The following is an 18,795-nucleotide window of genomic DNA, read 5'->3' as shown; positions in this document are numbered from 1 at the left end:
TGGCACTAGGAGGGCATCCTTGCCTTAGTGGCTGGGAGGGCTGAGATGAAGGCCCGGGAGTACTAGTAACCTACCTCCCAGGTCAGGATTTCTGAGTCTAAAACACCTGCTTTCCTGGTTGAACTAACTTCAAGCAGGAAATGTCCTAGTTCCCAGGGACAGAGAGATTCCAAGTCCCGCCTTTACGTCTGGACGTTTGAAGTTTTAACCCTGTGAAGTGCGTTTGGTTTAAGAGAAGAGAACTGTCAAGGATGTTCACCACGGATTTATGTCTAATAATGAGAAACGAGAAACAACTGAACTGTCTTCCAGTAAGAAATTGGTTGAATAAATGAGCACAGCTATGTGATAGAATACTTTGCGGCATTAAAATCATGCTTCTGAAGAATTAGCTAGTGACAAGAAAAATGTTCATGATAAAATGTTAAGTAAAATAAAAGCAATAGATAAAACATCATACAATACGCCCCACTCTGGAAAGATAAGTAAAATACATGGACATGGAAGGCAAAGAAGCACAAACGCAAGCGCTTTCCGCTGGAAGTCGGGAGGCGTGGAGAGAACAGATTTTCCCCTGTGTGTCTGTGTTTTCTAAGTTTTCATCAGTGATCGCGTATTGCCTTTATATCCGAGAGAACCCTAGACGGTCGTTGGGGCCTCGGGAGGTGCGCGCAGAGCGGGCGGACGCGGGCGGGACCCCGGGCGGCCCCCAGCGCCCCCTGGCGGCGTCCCGAGGCCCCGCCCCACGGGGGGCCGGAGCGACGGGGCGGGGCGCGGAGCCCCAGCCCAGCCCAGGCCCGCCCAGCTCAGGCCCGGGCCGTGCGCTCCGTGCGGGACTCGCTGCGCCTGGAGGGAGGTCGGGAGCGAGGCCGGCAGCGCACCGTCGGAGCGGCCAGGCAAGCCAAGGGGCCGGGGCCGGCGGGAGTGGGGGTACGGCGTGGGCCGGCGGGGACGGGGCCAGGGCTGGGGCGGCGCCCCGAACTTCCTCCGAGTGCTCGGCCCGGGGAGGCGGCGCCAGATGAGAATCTGTGGCCCTCGCCCTGGGAGTTTCGCTTTCCCGCCGGCGTCCGGGCGGCCGAGTGGCGCCTGTTGGGCGTTGGGAGCGGAGCAGTGGGTTGTGGGCACCGGCGAGCGGGCCAGGGTCTGAGGGTGTCACGTCCCCCTCCTTCTGGCGCGTGTGTCGCAGGGCGTGTCCACCGTACGAGCCCCCGGCGTGGCGGGCTGTGCGCGGGAGGAGGGCTGTCAGGGCCCTGGGCCGGTGCGAGGGGGAGGGGAGCGGCCGGGAGGCTGGTGCCAGTCTAGGCGTAGACAGGTGAATGAGTATGCGAAGGGGGGAGGGGGCCTGGCTTTCGGGGTGGAAGCAGCCAGCGGCCCACCGTGCTTGGCGTGGGGAATGGCCACTCCTGTCACCATGACTTTGCCTCAGCCCGCCTGCTTCCAGCCACTGTCCCCAGGCGGGGTTGGGAAAGCAACAAGGAAGTACTGTCCTCGCGCCCTCTCTGGGTCAGCATAAACACCCGACAGGAACCTGGGAAAGGGGAAAACAAGTGGAGCCCCGGGAAGGAGCCAGAAGACAGCGGGAGGGCAAGCAGGGGAAGGCTGCTGGGAGGCTTGGCCCTGATCCCGGGGTCCCGCACCAGCTCTTGTCCTCTGGGGGTCTCCATCCTCTCACCCCCCTGTGGCCTGGGTGTGGGATCCAGGGGGTGGCCTTCTACCTAACGCCAACGTTGGCCATGGGATAAGTGGGGGAAGGCCTGGGAACTAGGGTCAGAGCCAGATGTCATGGCAGTTCCCTCGGGTGTCCAGTTCTCCGGGGCTCTGAAATATTCATCTCACTGGTGAGCTTTGGTTTCAAAGGCCAGTGGTGGCCCGGGGAGCTGCGTGCTGCCTTGGGGCTGCTTTGCCTGGGCCAAAGGGGCAGCCATACTTTTTCTTCACCTGCCTGCCATCCCTGTCTCTCTAGGCAGGGGACCCAAACAGAGAGCCAGTTTGTAACTTAGAAAGAAGTGGTGGGCCCACATAGTGTCAAGGGCACTGACTTCCTCTGTCTTCTGGTGCCATGACCTCAGGGCCTCACTTGTAAAAATGGGCACGTCAGAGAGGTAATGATGGGTTACGCTGTAAGTGTGGGCAGTGCTTCGTGTCATGGGCTGGGGTAATAGCCACCTCAGCTCACACTCCGCCCATGGGGACGGGGGCCTCAGCTGGAAGCTGTCCACCTCAGAGCACTTCCACCCCCCCAAACTTCTCACCCTGGGTCCTTCAGAAAGAGCAGAAGCCCCAAAGAAGGAACACACACTCGTGTCTTCGGAGCGCTGAAGTGGGCGGGCCAGAGCGTGGATGCTCCGATAGCTCTCGGGGAAGAAGTCCTCTGCTAACAGTATGGTTAACACTGATGTGAGCTTTCTTGAGTATTCTGTTGGGAATGCCGTGGAGGGGATGGCCTTGACCGGATCCTCCAACCCTAAGAGTCTGGGATTCTAGACCAAAACCTGGGTCTTGTTTGGAAGTAGAGATATTCAGAAGTCCACAGGCCACAGTGCCGACTACTGAGAGTACTCAATGCACTAGTCAGGGAGGAAGATAAGAATGAGTCTTTGTATTTAATGATTTGTATTTTTCCCCATTACATATAGGTGATGTTAGGGGATGCCGGTCTCCTAGTTCTGTGCTAGTTGAGGATGTCCCCCAGCCCTTGACAGTAGATCTCACTGTGGAGATAATAGCAGCTGTCTTGGGGGGTGGGCGGCGGAGAGGAGAGGACCAGACCCTCGCCGGGGATCAAGCTGACTCAGAATGAGGGGACATACTTGTACTTCACGCGACTGCTCTGAGGGCTGTAAGGACAGGGATTTTAAGATATGAGGAGTTAGGACATGAATCATTCTCAGGGCTGGGTCTATCTGTAAAACAAAGGTGGACTGGTCAGGATCCCACAGGATATTAATTAGGTGTGCCCTGATAAAAATGTTTCAGGCTTAAGAAAGTTTGGAGGGAAACTCAGTTAAACAAAGTTGAACAGTTTTTGCTCACTGCAGGACTGCTCAGAGGCTGAATATGCCATTGTGCCTTGGGAATCTCTGAAAGGGGTATGGATTGTTTTTCAGACTTCTCTGTTTCAGAACTCGTCCATTAACATCTCCTGGGGTGGTGGTCTTTAGAGCAGTCCAGGAAATGCCTGCTGGATGAGTTTAGCTCTCAACTCCATGGTTCTGGGTAATTACTCCCTCCCCCCACTCTCCCATGGGGGCTGCTATGAGGGAAAAGGAGGCCAAGGGAGGTCAATTGCCTGGTGGCAGGGTTAGAACTGGAGCCCAGGTCTCCTGACCTCCCTCCTGCTGGTACTCTTTCTTGTCTACACTGCTAACACTGTTTCCCTGCAGGCTCTGGGGTAAGTGAGCGCCTAGCAAATGCTGGCCGTAGGTTCCAGAGGGCAGTATGGGGGCAGTTTGGGAGGAGAGGGTGCTAGGGTCAGTCCCATCCCTTGAACATGCCATGGGTGTCTGCCTCTGTAGATGGGGAGTAAGCCCAGGTGTAGATTCTTTAGGAAGCAGGTCATTCTGCCCTGAAACCTGCTGTGCTCTGTTAGGCTGCTCCTTCGGAAGCAGAGGCTGTTGGAGTTGGAATAGGCTTGATCTTTTGGTTCGGTGTACCTGTTTTATGGTGGGAAAAAGAGAGTCCGGGGATGTGGAGTGGCCCACCCTGACTCACAGCAGAGTTAGGACCCGGACAAGAACTCCACTCCCTGCCTTCTAACCCAGAGCTTTGTCGTGGACTGACTCTCTCCAAGGGAAAGGTCTTCACTAGGTCACCCCACCCCAGGTGCTGGCCTGTGCACGCAGGTAGCTGATGGGGGTGTCTCAGGAGCTTGTGTTCCAAGCAGGTTTAAAAGCAAAGGGCTGGAACTCTAAAATCAGACGTCCAATCTGGGTTCAAACACATCTCTGCTGTTTGCCTGCTCTGGGCCCCTAGATGGGTTTTTCCTCTGAATTTCAGCTTTCTCCTCTGGAGAGTGGGGATAAGAATATGCACCCTGGAGGGCTGTTGTCAGGCTCAGACCTGCCTTAGTAGCCAGTGCCAGGTACCCGGTACTCACTGCTGTATAAGCGTCTCTCTTCCTTCCTGCCTGCCCCGCCCACCGCAGGGAAGGGTTACGCAGTTCCCGTTCTCCACAGTGGCTTGCTAACTACGTCTGCCTCTCCTCCCTCCTAATCTGGAAGTCCTCTGGAAAGGCAGGAGTTGAAAGGCAAAGGGGGAGGTGGCTAGGGGCTCTGTTTCTGATTCCTCCTTCCTTATCTGCATTTCCAGGCCGTTGGGACCAGTGACGTGGCTGGGGTCACTGAGCTTACTGGCACTGGTGACACACTTCTACCCCCCCCCCCCCCCAGTGAAGGGTGACAGAGCTGTGGGGCCTGGGTCCTCCCCTGCTCTCCAGGGCTTCTCTCCCTCCCCACCCCTCTCAGCCTCCGATGGGAGAGAGGCCGCCCTGGGCTCTAGATCGGGCTGGGAGGGGAGTCGTGGGTTGGCAGTCTTATCTATTTCTGAGCAGGGGGGCACGGAGGATGGGGGGTGGGGGGGAAAATGACTTGTCGTGGCTCCGCCTCAGCTGTGTGTGTGCTTGTGTCTGTTACTGGGTTCTTAGGCAATGGGCAGGGCTGGGAATGGAAGTTCCAAACCCATGACCTAGAGGGCCTTTTGTGGGCTGGGCCGGAACTTTCTTGGTATTGGGGTTTCCTTTTCTGTCAGGCAACCAGGTGATTTCTAAAGGCCACTCCAGCTCTTACGACTCAGGTTTTAGATCCCCTCAGAGTCATCCTGTTATTCCCAGAAGCCAGGCAGACAGAAGGATAAGTTGATTCTGGGCCTCTTGGCCCGTGTGCAGCAGGCCTGGTGACTTGCCCAGACACTCCTGGGTGTATCTTTTTACTTCTCTGCCCTGGTGGCTCTGTGCTGGGGCCGGGGCGGGAGGGGAGTGGGGGGCCGGTTCCTGGGGGTGGGGGAGGGCTAGGAGAGGTGGGCGTAGGTTGAAGGAAAAGGGAGGGAAGGAGACTGGCATGAGACCAGGGGCTGTGCTCCCGCGCCTGCTGGGGCGGTTTCCTGAGATGCACACTCTGAGCTGTTCTTTCCATCCTGGCTCTGGGCATCCGTTCCTGGCAGAGAGAGGAAGGGAGGCTGCCTGACCAGTCAGCTGCTCCTTTCCACCCCTCCCTCCGAGACACACACGCACACGCGCGCGCACACACACACACACCCTCACCCTCTTGCTGCAACCTTTCTGTGTGGATTCCAGAGCCTTAGCCCTCAGGTGCCCCCATGGGAGCCCGAGCCTGTACCGCACTGAGATGGCTACAGGGGAAGGAGATGCTTCCCCCTCAAGGCTGTATCTGAAAACCTTGACAGCCAACAAGTCCTGTGACTGAGCCCACCCACTTCTGCTGCCAGGATGGCTGGGTCTGGAAGAGAAAGGAGAGCTTCTGGCACCTTCCTGATGGGGGGATTGGGGTCATGAGGATGGAGGAGCAAACTTAGACCTGTAACATGGCAGGGATGGGGCAGAGTTAGAATGTCTTGATAACAGGCATGGTGAGGAAGAATGTTCTAATGATTGAGGCTGCCTGCAAGTGATCAGCCTTGCTCCCTGTTACTGGAGTGTGTTCAGGAGAAGCTGAATGCCTACTGTGTTTTAGGAAAATTCAGGCTTCCAGTGGGGAGCCTTAAAGGTCCCTTTTAGCCCCTGGAGACTGTGAGCTCCTCCACTAGCTCCTGACAGAACCCAAATGACCCGATTCCTGGTTTCTGGTCTCTGGATTGTCTCCCTCCTCTTTCCCCTCATTCCTTTTCGACTCCATGTTCTCCAGCTCCCACCCTTAGTCATAGCTACGAAAGTTAACACTGACCACTTCCCCCTTTCCCTACTACCTAGGCAGAGGCCAGCCCCAAACCTCATCCTTAGCTGAGGCCTCGATGACAGGGAAGGGGCCAGGCCCCTCATGTAGCTGGGCCACAGTCAGTTGGGCCCCACCTGGCCCTGCTCGGAGGTGAGTGAGGCTGAGCTTAGCCACTCCCCTGACCCGCCTGAACACTGTCTCCTTCTCCTGTGCCCAGGACTCTACCTCCGGAGAGCCGGGATGTAATCCTAGCCCCGGGCCCAGCTCCATGACCGTGGATAGGTCACTCTACCTTCCTGTCCCATTGGTAAAGCGAGGGGTTTGGCTCACCTTAGATGAGTGGGCTTGCTTTCAGCTCAGGCAGTTAAGACTCTCTCTGACCACCCTCTTCACCTCCTGGCGGTTGTTTGGGAACTGGGGTTGGGGGGCGGGGATTATAAAGGGGGCTGAATAGCTCAGTGTCCACTTGCTATGTAAGCCTTCTGTTGTTGTTAGAGTCTTAGATGGGTAGCCATCTAAGACTCTAACATGATGAGACGTGACGAGAGGCTTAGATAGACAGGCTGTCCAAATGTGGGATTGGAGCATGGGCTCTGGAGTCCGTCTTGGAGCTCGGGTGTGGACTTCATCACACCCTAGCTAAGAAACCTTGGCCCAGTGACTTAATCCTTTCTTCATTTGTAACTAGAGTAACATTATCCACCCTGTTGGACTACTGAAAGGATTAATAAAATAATAACTAAAAACAGCCACCATTTACTGTTTTTATCAGGGGTCAGGTACCCTTCTAAGTGCTTTATGCATATTTTTACAATTCTGTGGAGGGTACAATTATAGTGTTAAACACATTTTCCAGGTGGAGAAACCGAGGCATAGTGAGGTGAAGTGGTCCAGTGCCAGTCTCTGGTAAGCCTGGGCTGGTGGCTGAGCCCTCAGAGAACTGGACTGTGACCTGCTGATGTCCCCAGCAGGCAGGTCTACTGGTGAATTCCTCTGAAACCAGAAGAGTCAGAGAGGGGGGCAAGGGTGGGCGAGGGAGTCTGTGTGCGTCTGTAGCCTTCTGAGCTGGAGCGGGCCCCTGGAGTCCTGGTGGCCCCTCCAAGGCCGACCTTTCTCTCGGTGACTCACCCCGCACTCTGGGGCCACAGCCCCTGTGTCTGGGAAGGGACCTGTTGGCCTGGTTTGGCCCAGAAGGAGGGAGGGCCAGCTGCTGGCTGGGCAAAGGGCAAGCCCCGTGTAGCTGGGTGCCTCAGATAATTCACGGTCGGCTAGAGCTGGAAAGGAGTTCACAGATCATCTGGCCCATGACGCCTCATTTTACAGAGGTGCACCCTGAGCAGCTGACAGGGCTGGGTCATGGCGGCATCACTGTGGTGGCCCAGCTGGGGCTTCTGACCACCGGGCCTTCCCTGCCAGTGTCTCTTGGGTCATGTTCGGCCTGTTCATCTGCGTGCCACCACCCAGATGGACCCGGGGCTGAGATGGCCATAATAATGACAGATAGCCCTACTCCAAAGGTGACCTGTTCAGACCTCTTCCTACAAACAGGACGCCATTCTCTTGGTGGAGTTAGAAGGGGGCTCCTGGAGAGGGGCGGGCAGGGCGGTGTAGGGAGAAGGAGCCTTTGGCCTCAGGGGAGGAGAGCCAGTTTGTGTTTCTTCCTTTTTAAAAATCTACAGAAATTTCCATGTTACAACTATCTATGCTAATTTCCCTACCCTTACATGGGACCAGAACTTTCCCACAGCAGTTAGTATCTCTGTTTCTGAAACAGCACTCAGTGTTTGGTCTTCTCCTGTTCTCTTTCGCTCCTTATCTCCTCAGGCCGCTCTCCTCCACTGTGCAGACCTTCACCACAAGCCTGCTGTGGACAAGTTGGGTCGCTGTGTCACACCCTCACTGCTAGAAAGGTCTTCCTTATTTCTGACCTGACACATTCTTGTTGTGCTGGTCTCTCGGCTCTGGGAGGATGAACAGCTTTCCTCAAAGTAACCCATTTGAGCTGGCCTGTTATGCCACCCCTCCGCCCTGCCCCTCCCTACCACCTTCCTCTCTGCACTATCCCACTTCTCCTAAGAGAGAAGAGGTAAGACAGTCCTTTATCTGATCCCTGGACTCTGTGGAGTACCCTAAAAAGAGAAGCCGGTTCTCTCTTCCTTTCAGCAGAGGTTCTGAGGATGTCTGCCTGCCTGGATCTGGGGGGGGTGCTTCCTCCCTGGGGGGTCCTGAAGGTCTGCCCCTTGGGAGATGCTGTAGGAGGAGGTCATGGCACTGTCAAGGCTCATCCTAACCAAGGACCTAGGGCCTTTCTGGGACCTCCTCCTTAGCTCTTCTCCAGCCCCGATCTTTGCAACCTCAGAGGGGACACCAGGCCTGGGGGACATTTATCTGGCCTAAGAGGCCTCGAGAATGTAGCCTAACACAGAGTGTGCATACCCAGGACCCTGAAGGCCTCAATTCTGGTTGTGCTTTCACCTGCTATTTCTGTGACCCTGGGGAGGCACGAGTCCCTTCACTGTTCTGTGCCTAATTCCCTTATCTGAATTGAGCGTTTGGGGCCATACAACCTGGAGGTCCCTTTGAGCTGTTTTGGGGGTTCCCTCCTCCTCATTCCTCAGCCCTGTCCCGGCTGTGGGGCTCTTCCTGCTGCAGAGAAGGTACGGGCAGACTCCTCAGCACTCTCTCCTCCCCACTAGCCACAGCCCCTGCTGAGGATCGCGGGGATACCAGAGGCCCCGGCGTTCAAAACATGTTTCTGTCCCTCCAGCGGGGGTTCGGGGCCCGCACACACTGTTCTGCTCCCAGCACACCCGGCGGATGTGCCTCGGCTGTTATCTGAAGGAACCAGAAAGTCCTGTCTCTGGCCTGCCCTTTTGTGCAGCTTCCCAGCCCTGAGTGGCCAGCCTAGGGCACCCACTCGCCTAGGCCTCTCTGGCGTCCCCTGACTCAGCCACTGGCCATGGGCCCGCTGCCCTCCGGCTCCGGGCCTGGTGGCTCGGCCTTGGGGCTAGCTTGTTGTCCTCCGCGTGCCCCCCCTGCCCCCCACTTTGAGCCTTGGCTCCTCCCCAACTCTGCCTTTCAGGCCCATGCCTCTGCCACCTGCCCTGGGGGCTGGGCTGACCCCTGCAATGGGTCCCAGCTGGCTGTGTGACTCACCCCGAGGCTTGGCTGGGCCAGCAGCCTTCTTCCCTGGTCACTGGAAGCTTGGCTTAGACAAGCACGGGGTGGGGGTTCCCGGGCCCGCCCCCTGCCCCTCACACCAGCGGTGCCCAGTGACTGCTCTGGGCTCCTGCACAAGCCCCCCCTTCTGCTTTCCAGGGGCTTGAAACTGCACAGGAAGGAGGGACGGGGACAGAGAGCTGGCATGAATGCCGAGGGGTGGGGGCTGAGCTGGTGGCGCAGGCAGCACTGTGGGGACCGGGAGGATGGCCTGTGGGCACAGGATGACACACGGGGGTCGTGATTAAGAGAGAAAATAGGAGGGTCCCCTCTCCACAGGGACAGCCTGGACTGGGGCCCGGTGAGCTGGGTCTGGGCACTCCTGACTGCTTTTCTCATCTCCATTTCAGGTGCCAGCAGCTGGGGTCTCCCCTCAGCCCTTGAGCGGCCATGTCCAACCCCAGCGCCCCCCCTCCGTATGAGGACCGCAACCCCCTGTACCCTGGCTCTCCGCCCCAGGGGGGCTATGCGCAGCCGTCCGTCCTGCCTGGGGGCTACCCTGCCTACCCCCAGCCTGGCTACGGTCACCCTGCTGGCTACCCGCAGCCTATGCCCCCCATCCACCCGATGCCCATGCGCTACGGTGAGTCCCTGAAGGGAGCCCCGGGGTGGGGGCGATGGGGCAGCACTTGTCCCACACGAGCCACCTCTTTTCCTTCCCTCAGCTTCCTGTTTCATCCCTTTTTTCATCTCCTCTTTAGTTCTTTGTTTCCACATCGTTGTTACCTCCCCACTTGCCCCCTCAGCACCTCGCCCCCCCCCCCCCCCCCCCCCCCCCCCCCCCCCCCCCCCCCCCCCCCGCCACCTGCCACCTCCCCACCTGCCCCCTCAGCACCTCGCTCCCCCGCCCCAGACGCCTGCTAGCCACTTTATTCAGCAAGGAGACCGAGTCCATAGTCACACACCAGAACTTACACATCAGATGAGAAAGTGGCAGGATGAAGTAACTAGTTACTTCAGAGCGGCTACCTTAGGAGGAAGCCATTTCCGTGTCCTAACTTTACAGGTGCCACCTCTGCCCCCAGAGTCCTCCCTTAGGAATTGCCTTTAGAACCTGAAACACTTTTTTTTGGGCTTGTTTTGTTAATATTCTCGGTGCTAACAGGTCCTCATCTGTTAAGGTAATGTCTGAGTTTTGCAAACATCCAGAAGTTATTTGGATGTTTGATAAATGTCATGGCAGGTAAATGCCCTGTCGGGTCAGAAGTGAGACATGAGATGCAGCGCCTTTTTGTGAATGGCTCATGTGTGGATTCTGAAAGCGGTTCCTAAGGAGGCACTGAGGGAATGTTTTGAGCCCCGCAGCCTCTGGAATGCTGGGGCATGGCCAGCTCTCAGCTGCCCATACGTGTTCATACGTGTTCTGGTGGGGATGTTAGCGCACCGGTCACGTTCACAGTCACACCTTGTCCTGGGCACGTGGACCCCTGGCATCCCTGAGTGCTCAAGCTTGCCGGATGGAGGACATGGCCCTCACTCTGTTCTCCACCCTCCACACACGTGCTCTGTGTTTCTCCCTGCCTTTCCTCCTTTCATTTCTGACGGCCCTGGCATCCTGCCGCTGATGCTCCAAGCCCTGCCCATGCCTGGCCTCCTCACTAGGTCGTGACCCCTAGATGGCAGGGACCATGTGTGTTTACACCCCAGAGCACCCAGGTGTGGGCCGGACACCCTCACGCAGGAGCCCTCAATGAATGCGCACTGATGGATGGGCTCACACCTAAGGCCCCTTGTGACAGGGACACACGGCTCCATGTGGTGCCCAGGCCAGCCCTGGGTCACTCTGAGGGCGTCTAGAGGCCCTGGCTTGGGTGAGGAGCTCCTGAGTTATGGCACCTGTCTTTTGGCTGGAGATACTGGAGACTCTGACATAATGTCATGCAGGCTTTGGGATTGAGGCCACGTGTCCCAGTCCCCGGTTGGTCACACGTGATCTGTTCCTCCAGGCCCAGGCCAGGGCTATGATGGGGAGGAGAGAGCAGTGAGTGAAAGCTTCGGGCCTGGTGAGTGGGATGACAGGAAAGTCCGGCACACCTTCATCCGAAAGGTGAGATGCGGGCTGGGAGGCCACTGTCCCCGGGCCCCTTGGGAGGTGGGAATGGGGTGCGGACGGGGTGCGGAGGGCCAGGCACTGTCAGCCCCGGGCACTCATTCCCATGGAGATATGCTGCCGCCTTCCAACTTTTTTCTAGCTCTGCCCTGCCCTTGGGAGGGGCGTCAGCTCCTCCTGACCCATGTTCCCTGCCTCTCAATCCTCTCTTCCTTGACCTTGTGGCAGGGGACAGATTCAATCTAGGAAAATCTAGGCGGGCTCTGCCAAAGTGTCCTGCCCTCCCCAAACTTCTTTCTCTTGTGGGACTGGAAGCATCTTGAAGCCAGAATGATCATACTTGTTTATACTCCTCCTCTCCCCGGGCTCCCGTGTGCACAGCACCCTGCTGAGTAGGCACAGAAACTGCTGTGTGAGCGTGGAGGACTACCTGGTAGTGAGGCAGGGGGAGGAAGCAGGGAAGCGAGGCTGGCCGTGGGACATGGCGGGTGGGGAGAGATGGCAAGGAGCAGCCGGAGGTGGGGGTCAGCCCTGAGGGTGTGGGTAGTCTCTGAGCCAGACTCCTCACTCCAGGGTGGCCTTCAGGACAGGCGGCAGCAGGGAAGGGCCCCTGAGTGGAAATGAAATAAGAAGAGATCCTCCAAAATTAAGAAAGAGCCCCCTCCCCGCCAGTCAGAGAGGGTCTTTGGCCTCCTGGGTGGGGGGCTGGCTGCTTCCTGGGGGGATGGGTGGGACAATGACACGTGCCGCCCCCACCCTGGCTTGTGTTCCAGGTTTACACCATCATCTCTATCCAGCTGCTCATCACGGTGGCCATCATCGCCATCTTCACGTTCGTGTGAGTCTGAGGACGCTGCCCCGGTCTTACTGGGTCCCCTGCGAGGCGTGCGGGGTGGGGTGGGCCCTGTGCTCAGATGGACCCTGAAGGGAAGTGGGGGGGGGGCCTGGGCAGGGAGGTAGCCAAGCCTTGTATGACTCCTCTCCCCTCCCATCCTAACCCTGCTCCACAGGAAGCCAGTTGGCGACTTCGTGAGGAGAAACCTGTATGTCTACTATGTGTCTTAGTGAGTCTCCGCTCCCCTCTGCTGTATGTGTGTTGGGAGAGGGGGGCAGGGAGATGAGGGGGGACCACTGACCAGCTTCTCTCAGGGCAGGGATCCAAATACGTTTTGAGAGGGGCCCTTCAAGTTGCCAGCTGTGCTGGGGAGTGTGGGTGTGTGGGAGGGGCCAAGTGAGGCGTGACAGCACCACAGAGCGCCTGGAAGCAGGGGTAGGAGACCGGTGGCAACACGCAGACTGCCAGCGGGTCCCCAAGTTCTCTTAGCTTATCTGCCTTGGTCTCCTTCAGCCTCCGTCCTGGCTAAACCCTCCGTCTCAGAGGTTTTCAGTGCCCTTGGCTGGGGTACTCTTGTCCTGGGTGGCTTCCCCTCAGACTTCCAAAGGGTTCCATGGGCCCCCAGCCCGCCGGCCTGGGGAGTGCTGCCAGGCGGGTCCCGGAGGGGGCCGAGGGGTGGATCAGGCTTGTGGGCTACTTCCTCATCTCTTTCTTCCCAGTGCTGTCTTCCTGGCCACCTATCTGACCCTCGCCTGCTGCCAGGGACCCAGGTGAGTCCCAGACAATGAGAAGGGATGGTGGGGGGCAGGAGAGGGGGGACCAAGTGTTTGGGGAAGAAAGGGGATCCCTATAGCAGCTGTGTGGTGATGGGCGCAGCTGAGGTTCAGGTGTGTTCAAAGTCCCTTGCCTGTGTGTGATCGATTCAGTTGTGTGGCTGTTATTTTTACGGTACCTCTGCAAGGTATGTAGCATTTTAACCATTTAACAAATAGGAAGCACCCAGGGCTCAGGGAGGCTGAGTAACTTTCCCACAGTTAACACAGGCAGGCCGGGTAAGAGCTGCAAATGGATCCGGGTCTTTGTGGTTCCACAGCCCAGGTCTGTCCCATTGGCCCACGCTGTCCCTGCACAGAACACCTGAGCAGGTCCCAAAGGCCATGCCAGCCTCCCCGCCCCCCCCCCCCAAGTCAAGGCCACATTCTCCAAGCACCTGAGCCAGAACTACCTGCTGCTGAAAGAGCCTCTGATACCTGGCTGGCCCCAAGTCACTTAATCACGGTCTTTTTCCCTTCAGACGCCGGTTCCCATGGAACATCATCCTGCTGACCATTTTTGTAAGTCAAGAAGGGGTGAGGGAGGGTGGGTCCGAGGGGAGGGCTGGGGACACAACCGTGGCGATGTCCCTGGCTCTCTCCCCAACCCTAACCTGACCCACGCCCTTGGTCTCCTCGTGGCTGCCTCTTTCCTGCTCGGTCACATGTGCCCCCAGCTCTGGTAGTCCACCTGGGCTGTGCCTGCAGGGGCCCCGCCTTTCTTACGTGTTCCACTCTTATCTCTGTCCTCCCCTCAGACTCTTGCCATGGGCTTCATGACGGGCACCATTTCCAGGTACACTCAGGGACAAACCATCACACTCTTGTGAAATGTGTATTATGGGGGAGTGGGGTATCCCTGGGCTGGCAGTCCTCTGCATTGGGCGGGGGGGGGGGGGGGGGATGCCGGGCAGGATCCTTCTAGAAGTGGTAGTTTTGAAGTCATTCCTATATGACTTATGCCTCTGGCCTCTCCGAACTCCTTCCCCTCAGTGTGTATGAAACCAGAGCCGTCATCATTGCAATGATCATCACTGCTGTGGTGTCCATTTCAGTCACCATCTTCTGCTTCCAGACCAAGGTGAGGGTATGGGGAGGGGTGGGGGGCACTTCCCTGGCCACCCCACCCGCCCTTTCTTTATATAAACCTGGCCCTCCAGGCTTGGCACTGCAGCAGGCCTGCCAGGGCCCAGACCCGTCTACACCAGGGATTTCCCTTAAGAGACCCTAATCCCCTTCCCTTCCTATCTGCACCTATAAAACTGTTCCCTGTGTCTGTCTTTAGAATGTCATGGTTACTCCCGTGCCTTCTAGGAGGCGGCACTGGGATTCCCTGGTTGGGGAGGCGGGGCAGTCTGGCTGGGCTGCTGGTTGTGACACTCGTCTGACAGGTGCCTCCTTTTCCCTTTCTGGCAGGTGGACTTTACCTCGTGCACAGGCCTCTTCTGTGTCCTGGGAATTGTGATGATGGTGACTGGGATTGTCACTGCCATTGTGCTGTCCTTCAAATATGTGAGTGTCCTGGGAGAGCTGGGGTCAGCGAACCTAGCACTCGGAGGAGACTTTCTGTATCAAGTGTTGGCCAGGCCTTCTGGAAGCTCACAACTGGCTAGCAAAGGCTCCAACACGGGAGCACCATCATTTGGGTTAGGGTAATCTCTATGTGGAGATGAGAAGGGCCTGGGAGCCGTAGAACCTAAGGCCCTGGATGGCATTGCAGAATTCTCGTGGGAAGTAGTGGGGAGATCTGCCTGGCAGCTTAGGTTAGGTTCTAGAAGAGAGATGGGAGAGGCACCCAGGACTGAGAAGATGGGCTTGCATGGAAGGGACCTGCGAGGAGGGGAGCACCGTGCTGTGAGGGCACCTGCCTACTGGACCATGGCTGGCCCTGCCCTTCTATGAACAGGCACCTGGAGGGCTCCAGGATTCTGGCAGTCCTTAGGGTGGCTGGGCTTCCTTCCCAGGCTGGCTGCAGGAACCATGACTGAGCGCGGACTAGGACTGGGGGAAAGGGGACAGGGCTCTTCGACCAGTGCTTGCCTGGCTCTGTCTCTCCCAGAGCTACAACACAACCACCTGCTTTTTTCCAGAAGTACAGTGGACACTTCTGTACCCTAACTTTGGAGATTGGTTTCATATGACCACTGGAGGATGGCCTGTTTTCTCTGTCCGAATTTGTTACTCTTCTTTTTTTTTTTTTTTAAGTAATCTCTACACCCAGTGTGGGGCTCGAACTCACAACCCCGAGATCAAGAGTTGCATGCTCCACTGAATGAGCCAGCCAGGCATCCCAAATATGTTACTACTACTGCTTTCTTCCCCGATCTAGAAGGCAGAAGTGGTCCTTTCATGTAGCTAGCTTCCTGGGTCTCCCTGCTCTTCCCTATTCCCCTAGGGGGAAGCTGGTTCTGAGGGACTGCCTGGGTCCGTGCTTTGCTAAGATTTCTAACACCATCCCTGTCCCCTCTCCCCAGATTTATTGGCTCCACATGGTCTATGCTGCTCTGGGGGCCATTTGCTTCACGTTGGTAAGTAAGGCCCTGCTCCCTCTTGGCAGGGGAGCTGAGGGGCTGGAGGGGAGCAACTAGACAGACAGAGCATGAATTCGGGCTGCTTGGGAGGCAGGGAGTGGGCCACAGTTACCTTTCTCTCTCTCCGCTGTCGAGATGACTGATGTTCTGGGCGATCCTGCCACCTCTTTCTTGTTCACCCGCCAGCTATGGAGCATACCCAGCAGGCCCTATTACGGATGGGGGTGTGTCTCTCTCCCTTTCTAGACTCTGAACCAATTGAGGGTAGAGACCACGTGCTGTGCTGTTCGTTAACGTGTCCCTAAGCATACTGCATGGCACGGAGGCTCCCAGGACGGATCTGCTGATGAAATGAGAACCAGGAAGGAGCTCCGGCCACAGAGCCCCTGGGTCCTCACGCGTGCCTTCCCTATTCCTACAGTTCCTGGCTTATGACACGCAGCTGGTCCTGGGGAACCGGAAGCACACCATCAGCCCCGAGGACTATATCACTGGCGCTCTGCAGATCTACACCGACATCATCTACATTTTCACCTTTGTGCTGCAGCTGGTCGGGGATCGCAATTAAGGAGCACCGCATTCCGCCCCACCGTGGGCTCCCCCTTCCCTGGAGGGCTGGGCCCTGTGACCGGAGTCTGGACCTCAGATCTCTTTCCTTCTCCCTCCAGTAACATGCCCAGTTTCTGTTCTGTCCTGGAATGGGTGGCCTCTCTGGTGATAGATGCACAGGTTAGCTGGTGGGCTGGAGGAACTGGGGACTAACTCTTGCCTTTGACAGACCCAGAGGGTACTAGGCAGATGTGCCTTCTTCCTCCACCCACTACATGGCACCAAACTCTTCTCAATAGCTGGGGTTGCAGGGAAGGACAAGAAGAGCCTACTCTGTAGCCAAAAAGGAGTATGAGGGGTAGAAGTGACTTTGAGGTGATGAAGTGTCCCCTCCCACCTCTGCCATAGGCTTCTGGGCTCTGTAGCTAGAGCTATTTCCTCCCTCAACCCCCAAGTCAGAGAGCTTTGTCCCCAGCCTCCTGGACTCCTAGGCCATTGTCCTGTACTCCTTTGACAACCCTTCAAGCTCCTGAAGGTAGAAGAGATCTGTGCCCATGGGTCTCCCCTGCTTCAATCCCCCTGTTTTTGATGGCATATACATATACTGTTTATTTGGAGCAGGGGAGGAAGAGGGGAGTAAGCAAAGTCAAGCACAGGGGCCAATACAGAGTGGCATCTACCCTGGGCTTCCTCATGGCTTCTGGTGGTGGAGAGGACAGGCTTGTTCGCAGCCGTCTGGTCCCCATTCTCCAGAGCTGCCTGGGGCCTCCCTGGCTGCTTCTGAGATCTCTGGTCAGAGAGACCTCTTGCTTCCAGCGCCCAAGCTGCTCAGAGCAGAAAGTGAGGAGCAAAGGTCAGGAGATGGGGTGGTTTGTAGGACTGTAAGTGTGGCCAGGAAGTAACGAGGGTGAAGAGAGGCCAGGGTGGGGGCAGGGGAAAGGCTCTGGGGTCTTCCGCCTGGTCTGAGGGATATGAAAGCCTCCTGTGGTATCCATGGAAACTTCCGTGTTCTTATGCTAACCTGGGGAGGACCCGGAGCGAAAGGAGACTTCTGCTCTCAGTTTGTACTGGGGGATTTCAGACTTGGGCCTTATCTCTCCAGCCAGCTGCCACTTTTTCGCAACACCTAGTGCCTCAAGCTGGAACGGGGGGAGGGGGACAAGAGTCAATCTGTTGGTGGGGGTGGAAACCAAATTAGCCCAAGGATATAATTAGGACTTCTCTTAACTACTTGGTCCTAAATATATCACGCAAAAGGACATAACTAGAAATGTAATAAAGTTTTATGTTTAGGAGTTAAACCCCTATCTGGCTCTGGTTTCTTTGCTTTAAGGTGGGAGCTCTGGGAGTGCTGGTTTGGCTCTGCCCAAAGCATCCGCTTCCTACCTCTGCCTTCCGGCTTGGCGTCTTCTGCCTTTTCTAAGATAATCAAATATATTTTGCCCCAGTGCTTCCTGGTGATGGATGCAACAGACTGGTAAAGGTTCAACCCTGCAATATTGGGTCTGGCAGGGACCGGTCAGAGCAGTGGCACGTGTCCTTTTCTGCATCCTAGACCCTTTACAAATGCACATGAGAGCTATGAACTCTCCTCCCCACAAAGCTGTATGTGTTCACACGACTTCACATGTGGGGGTGGAGGGAGATGAACCACAGGTTCAAGTTTAGAACCCATGCCTTAGAAATCACTAGTCCAGGGCGCCTGGGTGGCTCAGTCATTAAGCGTCTGCCTTCGGCTCAGGTCATGATCCCAGGGTCCTGGGATCGAGTCCCACATCGGGCTCCCTGCTCTGCGGGAAGCCTGCTTCTCCCTCTCCCACTCCCCCTGCTTGTGTTCCTGCTCTATGTCTCTGTCAAATACATAAATAAAATCTTAAAAAAAAAAAAAAAAGAAATCACTAGTCCAATCCCTGTTACAAACAAGGAAACTGAGGTCCAGAGTGCCCAGTCACTTGGACCGGACCAAGAGGAGGAGTGCTTCCCCCGCCTCACTCTGAATCCCTTTTTGATTCTTTTTATTTTTCATTAGAGGCTCAGTGAGACCCCACCCTCCCGGCCAGCAGCTCTGAAGGCTTGGTCCCCAGGGCCTGAGCCTAAGCTTGTTGTACTTAAGTCTCCGTAGTCTCCCCAACCAGCCAGCCAGGAACACTGAGCACTCCTGTGAGAGGAGCACATGTGAGTAACCAACCCCTCCCTCGGCCCCTCCCCTCCCAAGGATTTCACAAGCCCACTCCTGGTTCCTTTGCGCTCAAAACATTCCAGGACTTTATTTGCCTTTGGCTGGCTTCTGAGGAGGGGCAGGGCAGGGGGCTGGCAGCGCCCTCTGGCGGACCTCATAGGCAAGGACCGGAATCTTGGCCAAACCCAGAGGACTTCAGTCTTGGAGGCCACAGTCAATACAGTCTAGGGGAGGGTGGCTGTGTTCCTCAGGCTTGCACCCCCGACCCTGCTTCAGGAGACGGGGCATGTTGGGAGGAGGCCCTGAACCTCTGGCTCTCATACTCGCCCGTGTTGGATGCCCGCATGTTCTGCCGAGCCTTCATCTGCTTCAAACGGTCCTTGTCCACTTCCCGCTTGGTGAGGATGAAGAGGAGGATACCACAGGGGAAGCCGATGGCCCTAGGGGTGGGGAGATGTGCACGGGATTTGGGGAGGGGCCAAGCCTGAGCCAGAGGAGCTGGGGCAATCTCATTCCAGCTTCATCGGTTGCACGAACACCGCAATACCTCTCGTGTCTCTGCAGCCTCCGCACTGGCTGCTGGAGGGTCAAAAGCCAATCAGATCCTGCTGCCGCACTGCTTAAAACTCTCTAAAGCTCCCCATCACTTCCTGGCCAAATCCAAACTCCTAGGCACAGCACAAAAGGCCCAGTGTGGTTGGTCCCCTGCCCATCTTTTCATTCCTTTCTCGT

The 18,795-nt window shown here is 56.8% G+C and overlaps 2 protein-coding genes across 4 annotated transcripts in view; one reads left to right on the top strand and one right to left on the bottom strand.

Moving 5' to 3' along the window:
- PNKD (PNKD metallo-beta-lactamase domain containing) overlaps nucleotides 1-18,795 on the bottom strand; it is a 59,431-nt gene that overhangs the window by 38,759 nt on the left and 1,877 nt on the right. The window contains exon 3 of one of the 2 annotated variants that reach the window (XM_021703325.1): nucleotides 18,127-18,503. The exons of the other annotated variant lie outside the window; for it this stretch is intronic. Coding sequence (XP_021559000.1) covers nucleotides 18,311-18,503 — 193 coding nt within the window. The 3' untranslated portion in view covers nucleotides 18,127-18,310. Of the gene's footprint in view, nucleotides 1-18,126; nucleotides 18,504-18,795 lie in introns of those variants that run through there. 2 annotated transcript variants of the gene reach the window in all.
- Nucleotides 803-17,189, top strand: TMBIM1 (transmembrane BAX inhibitor motif containing 1). Of its 2 annotated transcripts, none has more exons than XM_021703324.2 (12): nucleotides 803-896; nucleotides 9,458-9,690; nucleotides 11,054-11,154; nucleotides 11,931-11,995; nucleotides 12,168-12,200; nucleotides 12,712-12,762; nucleotides 13,287-13,326; nucleotides 13,563-13,600; nucleotides 13,798-13,885; nucleotides 14,221-14,316; nucleotides 15,279-15,332; nucleotides 15,757-17,189. In XM_021703324.2, exons 2-12 carry the CDS (start codon nucleotides 9,498-9,500, stop codon nucleotides 15,901-15,903), a joined length of 906 nt encoding a protein of 301 aa, XP_021558999.1. In that variant the 5' UTR covers nucleotides 803-896; nucleotides 9,458-9,497; the 3' UTR covers nucleotides 15,904-17,189. The 2 variants fall into 2 exon arrangements, with proteins under 2 accessions (XP_021558999.1, XP_021558998.1); XM_021703323.1 differs by having other exon boundaries at nucleotides 12,168-12,221.

The sequence above is a fragment of the Neomonachus schauinslandi genome, chromosome 3 (assembly GCF_002201575.2).
Source record: "Neomonachus schauinslandi chromosome 3, ASM220157v2, whole genome shotgun sequence".
In the NCBI taxonomy this organism is placed as follows: Eukaryota; Metazoa; Chordata; class Mammalia; order Carnivora; family Phocidae; genus Neomonachus; species Neomonachus schauinslandi.
The sequence above is the reverse complement of the archived record's forward strand: the minus strand, read 5'-3'. Positions and strand labels throughout refer to the sequence as shown.

Excerpts from the sequence above, each read along its gene's own strand:
- TMBIM1 (XM_021703323.1), top strand. The coding sequence starts at position 9,498 with ATGTCCAACCCCAGCGCCCCCCCTCCGTATGAGGACCGCAACCCCCTG. Across the intron at positions 13,327-13,562 it reads TCATCCTGCTGACCATTTTT|ACTCTTGCCATGGGCTTCAT; the intron begins GTAAGTCAAGAA and ends TCCTCCCCTCAG. Across the intron at positions 14,317-15,278 it reads TTGTGCTGTCCTTCAAATAT|ATTTATTGGCTCCACATGGT; the intron begins GTGAGTGTCCTG and ends CCCTCTCCCCAG.